We start from the raw sequence: 9,819 nt of genomic DNA, 5'->3' as shown, positions 1-9,819 counted from the left end.
CTATGGGAGATATAATCTACTTCCAGGTTGTAAGTTCTTTATCCTTAACAAGGTATGGAGCAGGGTAAGCCCACACTAAGGACTGAGTGTGCCAGTGAGGATGCAATAATATCAAAAACGCATAACCTAACAAATGTAATAGATGGTCCTCTGGTGAACTGTGAAGGTCACACTCTCAGTAGCCTTCAACAGCCACACAGACAGATACACTCAACAAAACAGGAACACACAGATGCTTCAATCTATGCAAAGGAGTGCAAGACACAGAAAAGCGCTATATATGGCTACATTTTCAGCAATTTACCGTTTAAAAGTGGGCCCTGCATAAACAGGATGTGGACCAATTGGTGCATTCCCAAAGTAAATGTGATACGAAAGAGTAGCTAAATGCAGTTTAATAAATGGAAAATAATCCTCTCTTATTTAGCTAATCCTGAAGGAAACATAACACATGTGGAACAGAGTTAGGAATGGGTACCGGCAATGTTCCCTCGAAGCTGTGTGTGTGCACAATTGCGCACTGCTGGCACGGTCTCTGCGCACAGAAAATCTGCGTTGCGCACAAAAAAAAAAATCTAACCTGAATTGAAATTAAAATCAATACTTTAACAAGTCTGTTTTGCAGTGTTAGTCAGTGACTGGCTGCTCCCGTATGGGATCCAGCCAGTAATGCGATTCACATTCGTATATACGCAGCTAATCAATGTCGTTGACAGGCTCTGACAGCGTCCTTATGTGCCGACACCGGTGTTTTAGCGAGCAAAGCGGCGTGGCGACGTTTAGTGTGTGTCAGAACAATGAGGCGACTGCTGAGTGTTACAGGTGTTACAGCAGTGACACATCTGCTGCTGTCAGGCCTGCAGGTATCAGGCTGTTGTTCTCCTTCATCTCATAGTTGACAGAAATTATTTTTGGAGTGGCACAAATAATTTGTGTGGCATCAGATTTGATGCAATTTGATGATTGTTCTCTAAATAATTTAAAATGTTTATTTAAAAAAACGCCTTGGCTGCATTTTTAGGTAAACAGCTGCAAAAAACTTTGTTGTTTGCATAACTCAGTTACTTTTTTGAAGAAGTAACTATATAATTAATTACCCAACATTGGTCATTATTTACTGTATTTTGCAGACAGAGTTACAGACTCTCTCCCAGACCACAGACTCATAATACAAGTCAGAGCTTTATGAAAAAAAAACAAAAGAAACTTGTGTTTTCAAAATTGGAGTTCAAGTTATTTTTACTTCCAATAGTGTTAACATGCTACACAGGTCATGAACAAGATTTTTTTGTTTTGTTTTTTTAAATTTTCATTGTAAGTGGGCTAAAATAGTTAATTAAAAGTAGTCTAACATAAATGTAAATGCTGTAATTTTATTATTTTAATAAACCATGTAACTTGCATGGATTCAATGCTGGCGTCACCACAGTGCACACGTCTGCTGTTGCTCACAGTGGTCCAAGGGATCGCTCAGGGAGTTTCTGTGTTCGCTCAGACACATGAAAAATTAGAGGGAACATTGGGTGCGGGTATACCGGATACGGGTGGCTTTTTTTTTTCTTGAGATGTCATACACTTTGGATTCTAGCCAATCATTTTACGTTTCCGAGGATAGTAGGCGGGTCCAGGTACGTATGTTCTTTGAGAGCAGAGCTACAGATTAAATGTCCAAGGCAAAGCGGTCAAAAGTCTGGCTGTACTTCACAGCAAAATATGCAAACTCAGCAGCAACAAGTGCTTTAAGGTGATACTGTGATACTGTGCAAAGGAAGTAACACCTCGAATCCAATGAAACACCTGGCAACGCAATAGCGTTTTTTTAAAAGCAGAGAAATGCGCCGTATTTGATAGCTTGCTGCGAGACTTCACACCGAGCACATCTGCTGCGGGTGGGTTGCCTGTTATTGGACCTGGAGTTAGCAACATCCCCCAAAAACCCGAAGAGGAGAGTCCTGGCCCCTAGCCCTGCCAGTGTAGCAGACGGATGATGATGCAGCAGCAACCGTTCTTCTCTGCGTGAGGAGCTTAATGTTGTTCGTGTGTAATTTACGTTGAGTAGGCTAACCACGTTATTACATTAATGCATGTAAGGTGAACTAGCAAACACCGTCGTAGTTACATGCGACTGTCTTCTTGTTTGATAGGGCTGCAGAAAAAGCTAACACCGTTATCTTTTTACAAAAAAAACAAACAGCTAAACATGTTTTCCATTATTCACCGGTTCCAAACAAAGTAGGTATGTTGTATCAAAAGAAAAGGCTAACTTGGTTATCATTTTGCAGAAAAAAGAGACTGCTAAAAATAAAAACATAAGAGGTTTTTGGACAAAGTTTGTGTTCTCCATTCTTTAAGCAATTCAATTCAATTTTATTTATATAGCACCAAATCACAACAAAAGTCGCCTCAAGGCGCTTCATAGATACAGAGAAAAACCCAACAATCATATGACCCCCTATGAGCAGCACTTTGGCAACAGTGGGAAGGAAAAACTCCTGTTTAACAGGAAGAAACCTCCAGCAGAACCAGGCTCAGGGAGGGGCGGGGCCATCTGCTGCGACCGGTTGGGGTGAGAGAAGGAAGCAACGGTTAGAGCACCATTTAAGCACCCGCACAGTTTCAAAAGTACCGGTATCGGATAAAACCTAAACGATACCCATCCCTAAACAGAGTATAGATAAGGAATCTCTCAAATACTTCATAAAATGAGCATGTAGAAAGTGATCTAGCATTCTGAATGTTCACAATGACTCTCAGAGAGAGACCTGCTTCATTTTAAATCAGCCACTCGTGTGCCACGCCCAGAGTGCTGACCATTTGGGATGTGGAAGAAAAAAATCACGCCAAGTCAATGTTCAAAGGCAATGGTCATGGCCAGTAGTGGAACAGAAAAGCTAGTTCTGCCATCAATGGCCTGATGGGCCAGTATGGGATCTATAAAAATGAGAGACAGCTACTCCTCCCTCACCCCACTCAGTATCACTGGTATGAGGTTGAGAAGGGGAAAATGCATACAGGTCAATGCTGAACACATGAGAAGCTACTTTAAGGCATATCACCCAATTTGTAATATTGCTAAACATTTCTTAAGGCAGACGAGTCATGCTGGCTGGGTCAGTGTCATTTTTGTTGTAATTGATGTCTGGTTTGTTCTGTTCCCTAGTGATGGGTAGGGATGGGTACCAGTATCCGGTGTTCTGACATAATCCTTGAAATAGTAATAACACAGTATCCTCAGCAAAGATGAATTAAACAAGTTTTATTTTAATGGAAGTTTACTTCAAGTCTTCAGATTTTTACTGTCTTTTATTTGATTACTTTAAAGTATATGATTACATTAGAGTAATTAAATAAAGACAGTTTTGATGGAGCTCCTGAGCCAGCCCAAGCTCTCTATGAAGACGAGGAAAAACTCCCCTGGGGGGGCCAGACTGACGGGAAGAAACCTCGGGAAAGCCCATTCAAAGAGAGATCCCCTTTCCTGGGATGGCTGGGGGGGGTTACAGGAATTCCAAAACACTGAAATTTAAAGTGGGCCAATTAAAAAAAATTATTTCCTGAAAAAAAGAAAGGTAATTCATACATCACACATAAATGATAACGTCTGAATTGTGTGTGTTTGTGTGTGTGTGTGATAGGCTTATCTCAGCCAAGTGTGATGCTGTAGCTCCTCCAGCGTCGGCCGCGTCTCCGGGACTTTGGTTAAACACGCGTCCAAGAAATCCCGGCAGTCTGGAAAGAAAGGAAAGAGAAAAAACATGAAGATGATAGTTCCAGTGGTCCAAGCCATCAGTCAGTCTTGAAGTGTGACGTTTTCTTACTTTTGGACAGATGTCTTTTGAATTTCAGGCGCTCCACAGGACGCCTGTCTTTTTCAGGCTCTTCTCCACAGGACGCCTGTCTTTTTCAGGGACAATCTTCACCCACAAATTCATAAAGTCCTTGTGAAGGGTCAGTTTCTCAATGATTGTTCGCCCATGGTACCTGTGGAAGATTACAGTTGTCATTAATTTTCATTAATTGTGTAAACTCACAGAAAATAAAACATTGATGCACTTCAAACCCATTTAAAAGTACCCACCTGGCTTCAGGTGCAGCATCCCCTGCCATTCTAGAGGCAGCAATTAGAAATCTTTCAGTGAAGGTTCCTGTTTTCAGGGTGACGGCTGCTCCAAGTTTGTCAGCCAGCTGGTGCAGGTGTTGAGCCGTGCTATTCCTCACTGCAACACAGCGATGGCTGAGCAAGGACAATATTAGACACACAACTCAGTGAACATGATCTCTCTTTCATGTCTTCTAATAAAATCACTACAGCTTCTTCTCTCCTCTTACGTCAGTCCTGTGTTAAACAGAGCGCTCAGAATCCGTCCATGGCTGCAATTTTCCACCATGGCATCAAGCGCCAGATTGACCTCCTGATGTAGAAAGTTGTTGTTGGTCATTGCAAGCTTCAGCAATAGAGCTCGGCCTGTTGTTTCAACTTCTGGGTCCATTGTTCTCTGGAGCTGAATGTAGAGCTCATTGATGGCATGTATGGCCTCAAAGGCTATTGCTGAGCGTTGGTTTTTCACCTAAAATGTGAGTGAAAATCATCAGTTGAGGCTGTAGTATGCACTTGAAGGGAAACTAGCTGCATGAAACGCATATAAGAAACATAAAGTGTGCAATACCTCCTCAATGAGGACCAGACACACTTCATGTAGTTTAGTCTTCAGGATGTCCGAGTGGTGCTTTGCCAGAGACTGAATAGTTTGCAAGCCGTGTCTTTTCTTAATCCTGTATTTACACAACACAACATTGAACACGACTTCAGGAACACCACAAATAACACAGCCACATTATGCAGCACTGTTTCTGTGCAGTATTTAATGTCTCCTTACTACGTTTCTTACCAGTCGTCTGAAGACAGCAGACTAAAGCTGTGGGACAGGCTCTCTACAGGTGTAGCTACAGGCGGGAGTTTGACCCTGCTCTCTCTTGGATTATTCTGACTGCACTGACTGTCTGCTTTCTTGTCTGATAATCAACGAGGTTAGTAAAAAGAAACTGTCATTTCTTCTAATTCGAAGCATGATGCAGTGATTAATTGTTCATTAAAATCTTTTTAAAAAATCTCTTAATTTAAAGTTTGATTATTCAGCATCTTCTACAGTTACTGAGGAAAACCACTTACCGTCTATAGGGACGACTTTTGCACGGCGCAGCAGCGTCCCAGGCCGAGGTCCTCGTTTTTGCGGTATGGGAACTGTTGGAGGTTTTGGAGTCAAAGGCTTTACTGCAGTAAATGTTTTGGTTGGTACTGTGTGTCCAGGTGAGGTTACAATCCCATCCTGGAAATGCTGCAGTTTTTCCAAAATAGGCCCAAATTTGTCTTTTGCTGTCAAGACTCTTATTCCACGAATGACCTTCGTGTCTGTTTAGACAAAAAAATAACTAAATAACTACAAATTGACATCTTACAAAAACAACAATAAACATTTTTCTTCCTGATTTTTTTTTTCTTCAAAAAAGCATATAAAATGAATGGACAGCAAGAATGTGTAATTTAGCATTAAAATAGATAATCTACAGTGTCAAATTTTAAAATCTAAACTAACTGATTAACAGCAGGTGTAACCACTAAAGAAAAGCATCACCTTTGAACCGACCTGCTCCTGAATGTTTAGCAGAGAAAACAGGCAATTGCGATGGACAAGCTGCTCGAGGAGGTGGAGGAACTGGAGTGAGCGGTGTCATCTCAACAGGACTAACAATGAAAGGAATGGCCCTCAGATCACTTGGTGTGTGTGTGTCTGCAGAGCTGAGGCTACTCAGACTTCTTTCAGGGTCCTCCTGATTCCAAAAGGGGTCATCCAAACAGTTCCAGCTTCCCTGGACTATCTCTGGAGAGCCTGCGCATTGCTCAGGTAAAGGTGGGAGTTGCACAGCATAATCTCTGGGTCTCTGTGCGATATGCAATGTGTCTGCCTGTTGAAAGAACACATTTGTCTTACTGCTCTGAGCTTTGTGAAAGTCCAGGATCCTGGACTCTGTGGTGAAGCGCTGACAGTTGCTCTGTCTACAGTGACTTACACAAAAATTACACTGTGCAAAGCAGCAAAATATAACACATCTCTCAGAAACATTTACATTTGATCAGCAGAGAAGTCAAGAATGAGTATGTTTAGTTACTTACATCTCCACCTGTGCGCTTTCTCTGAATCAAATCTTCAAAGCGATGGAAAAAGTTATCTGATGTCTTTTCAGACATGCCTGAGATAAAAAGTGAACAAATTGTTTAGAAATAGAAAGTTAGTGAGTGCTGCTCAGTGTGTGAGTGGCAAGTTCTAACTGAGCTGCTCAGTAAATAACTGTTATGATGTGGAACTCACAGAGCATTTTTTGAAAATATTCATATATATACACTATTTTGTGTTTACAAAAATATCAGACATGTCTAAATCAAAGGCAGGTTATGATCTCTAATTATGATCTTTAATCAACAAATTTAAATAGACGTCCTAATCACAGCTTCTAAAACTAGACAACACTATACTGATAAATTCATATAAAACAGCAAAAAGGAGATAAAAGCACTGTCATAAATAGAGAAATAAGTACAGTAAATAAATAAATACAGTTTTTAAAAAATATAGAAAAAAAACATGTGTCATTTGTTACAACGACAACAAAATAGCAGCTTGGACAAAGCTGTTTCTTCAAGCTTCGCCTGCATTTAGGGTCTGCAAACCTCTGTCCCACAGGAAGAAGCTGAAATCCTCCAATAAGGGGTGGGAGTCATTTAAAGTAGAGTAACTCATCCTCTACAACTGCCTAGTATTCAAGGACTCTATGTTAAGATGCTCTAACATGGTACAGTACCTTCAGAAACGCCTCAAATTTCTTAGATACTGAAAATTAAATCTCTTCTCAGGAACCTTTTCTCCATTCAGTAGAAGTAGATCTAGTATTCATTTTAAAGTTCTAATGAAGACAGCAGACTAAAGCTGTGGGACAGGCTCTCTACAGGTGTAGCTACAGGCGGGAGTTTGACCCTGCTCTCTCTTGGATTATTCTGACTGCACTGACTGTCTGCTTTCTTGTCTGATAATCAACGAGGTTAGTAAAAAGAAACTGTCATTTCTTCTAATTCGAAGCATGATGCAGTGATTAATTGTTCATTAAAATCTTTTTAAAAAATCTCTTAATTTAAAGTTTGATTATTCAGCATCTTCTACAGTTACTGAGGAAAACCACTTACTGTCTATAGGGACGACTTTTGCACGGGGCAGCAGCGTCCCAGGCCGAGGTCCTCGTTTTTGCGGTATGGGAACTGTTGGAGGTTTTGGAGTCAAAATAGGCCCAAATTTGTCTTTTGCTGTCAAGACTCTTATTCCACGAATGAACTTCGTGTCTGTTTAGACAAAAAATAACTAAATAACTACAAATTGACATCTTACAAAAACAACAATAAACATTTTTCTTCCTGATTTTTTTTTCTTCAAAAAAGCATATAAAATGAATGGACAGCAAGAATGTGTAATTTAGCATTAAAATAGATAATCTACAGTGTCAAATTTTAAAATCTAAACTAACTGATTAACAGCAGGTGTAACCACTAAAGAAAAGCATCACCTTTGAACCGCAATTGCGATGGACAAGCTGCTCGAGGAGGTGGAGGAACTGGAGTGAGCGGTGTCATCTCAACAGGACTAACAATGAAAGGAATGGCCCTCAGATCACTTGGTGTGTGTGTGTCTGCAGAGCTGAGGCTACTCAGACTTCTTTCAGGGTCCTCCTGATTCCAAAAGGGGTCATCCAAACAGTTCCAGCTTCTCTGGACTCTCTGTGGAGAGCCTGCGCATTGCTCAGGTAAAGGTGGGAGTTGCACAGCATAATCTCTGGGTCTCTGTGCGATATGCAATGTGTCTGCCTGTTGAAAGAACACATTTGTCTTACTGCTCTGAGCTTTGTGAAAGTCCAGGATCCTGGACTCTGTGGTGAAGCGCTGACAGTTGCTCTGTCTACAGTGACTTACACAAAAATTACACTGTGCAAAGCAGCAAAATATAACACATCTCTCAGAAACATTTACATTTGATCAGCAGAGAAGTCAAGAATGAGTATGTTTAGTTACTTACATCTCCACCTGTGCGCTTTCTCTGAATCAAATCTTCAAAGCGATGGAAAAAGTTATCTGATGTCTTTTCAGACATGCCTGAGATAAAAAGTGAACAAATTGTTTAGAAATAGAAAGTTAGTGAGTGCTGCTCAGTGTGTGAGTGGCAAGTTCTAACTGAGCTGCTCAGTAAATAACTGTTATGATGTGGAACTCACAGAGCATTTTTTGAAAATATTCATATATATACACTATTTTGTGTTTACATGGCAACGGGAGGAAACAACCCGGCAAAATAACACATGACAGCGAGATAAATTTATTGGATTGCCAGTCAGAGAAGTGTGATTCGTCACTCCAGTAAACACATCTCCACTGCTTTAGAGTCCAGTGTTGAGATGCTTAAATCACTCCATCTGACGCTTTGCATTGTGTTTGTCAGTGTAAGGCTGGGATGCAGCTGCTCAGCCATGGAAACCAATGAAGTTTGGACATCTGTAACAACAGCAGACTGCAGATATTGGTGACTTAAGTGCACTATGAGCCTTAGCATCAGCTGACTCGCTGTCATTTCCAATTACTTCCACTTTGTTATAATATCACTAACAGCTGACTATGGAATATTTAATAGCGAGGAAATTTCATGACTGGACTTGTTGCACTGGTGCATCCTATCACATTACCATGCTGGAATTCATTCAGTTCCTGAGAGCGACTCGTCCTTTCACACATGTTTGTAGAAGTAGTCTGCATGCCTAGGTGCTTGATTTAATACACCTGTGTCCATGGAAGTGATTGGAACACATTAATTGAATGATTTGGATGGGTTAGGGAATACTTTTGGCAACATAGTGTATGCCTGACCTTACAAACTCTATGATTATAACAGTCATTTTCACTGTTTTCAGAACACAAGTTATGGTTGGAGATATCATGACCGCCACCCCACCATACAGATGTTTTGGGAGGTATTTGATGAACTAACTGAAGAGCAGAGGAAAGATTTCCTTCGTAAGTACTTGCTGAAGCCTCCATTATGATATGTTACTGAAATCACACTGTATCATATAAAACATTAGATTTTTCTGCGCTTTACCAAGATACATTAGAGAGCAGCATTGTTCTGATTAATATACTGTAAAGCTGCTTCTAGCTGGTGGACTGAGCCGCCTCACCTTTCACCTGGCTCACGTCACACACCTGGAGAGACTCGACCTCCACCTGTGTTGCCTCACGCGAGATGATCTAGAGGCTCTGAGTCAGTTGCTACCAATCTCACACGCCGGACACTAATCGCATGCTCGCTGCAGCAGTCATGTGACTCGTTGTTTTTCAGTCCAGGTGCTGCCCTCTCTCACTGCACTGACCGAGCTTGATGTGTCATCCAATAAGGAAGTGGGAGGTGTGGTCCACCTGCTGGTCTCCGCCCTCCCTGCGACACAAATGAGGAGGCTGCCATTCAACAGCTGCTACATGAGCAACGAGTCCTTCACTGCTCTGGGTAACACACACACACACACACACACACACACACACACACACACACTTGTTTATTTATAGAAGTTTTCCTTCAAGTCATTCTCCCTGAATACCTCTTCCACCCTCTAGCCTGAAATGGTGAAAACTTTGTGTTTATGCATCAGCCCTGGCGGTGTCCTATCTGCGCACGGTGGATATTTCCTGGTGTAAAGTGGTTGGCGGTCACTTGGCGCTCCTGCTGGATG

At 41.4% G+C, this 9,819-nt stretch overlaps 1 protein-coding gene and 1 long non-coding RNA gene across 3 annotated transcripts; one reads left to right on the top strand and one right to left on the bottom strand.

The window, feature by feature from the left end:
* Nucleotides 1-3,236: 3,236 nt before the first annotated feature.
* On the bottom strand, nucleotides 3,237-8,298 carry LOC112429906 (uncharacterized). Of its 2 annotated transcripts, none has more exons than XM_076888020.1 (12): nucleotides 8,118-8,298; nucleotides 7,612-7,909; nucleotides 7,238-7,390; nucleotides 6,173-6,249; nucleotides 5,634-5,964; nucleotides 5,171-5,410; nucleotides 4,890-5,013; nucleotides 4,668-4,773; nucleotides 4,330-4,568; nucleotides 4,079-4,234; nucleotides 3,819-3,981; nucleotides 3,237-3,729 (listed from the first exon to the last, which is right to left on the bottom strand). In XM_076888020.1, the coding sequence occupies exons 1-11, from the start codon at nucleotides 8,190-8,192 to the stop codon at nucleotides 3,843-3,845; spliced, it is 1,938 nt and encodes a 645-aa protein (XP_076744135.1). In that variant the 5' UTR covers nucleotides 8,193-8,298; the 3' UTR covers nucleotides 3,237-3,729; nucleotides 3,819-3,842. The 2 variants fall into 2 exon arrangements, with proteins under 2 accessions (XP_076744135.1, XP_076744136.1); XM_076888021.1 differs by having other exon boundaries at nucleotides 5,646-5,964.
* A 204-nt stretch (nucleotides 8,299-8,502) lies between these two features.
* Nucleotides 8,503-9,817, top strand: LOC112432481 (uncharacterized). Its single transcript, XR_013100078.1, has 4 exons — nucleotides 8,503-8,618; nucleotides 9,004-9,106; nucleotides 9,432-9,596; nucleotides 9,739-9,817. It is a non-coding gene; the product is annotated as an uncharacterized LOC112432481 (long non-coding RNA).
* The last annotated feature ends 2 nt before the right edge of the window (nucleotides 9,818-9,819 follow it).

This window comes from Maylandia zebra, linkage group LG9 (assembly GCF_041146795.1).
Source record: "Maylandia zebra isolate NMK-2024a linkage group LG9, Mzebra_GT3a, whole genome shotgun sequence".
Classification (NCBI taxonomy): domain Eukaryota; kingdom Metazoa; phylum Chordata; class Actinopteri; order Cichliformes; family Cichlidae; genus Maylandia; species Maylandia zebra.
The sequence above is the reverse complement of the archived record's forward strand: the minus strand, read 5'-3'. Positions and strand labels throughout refer to the sequence as shown.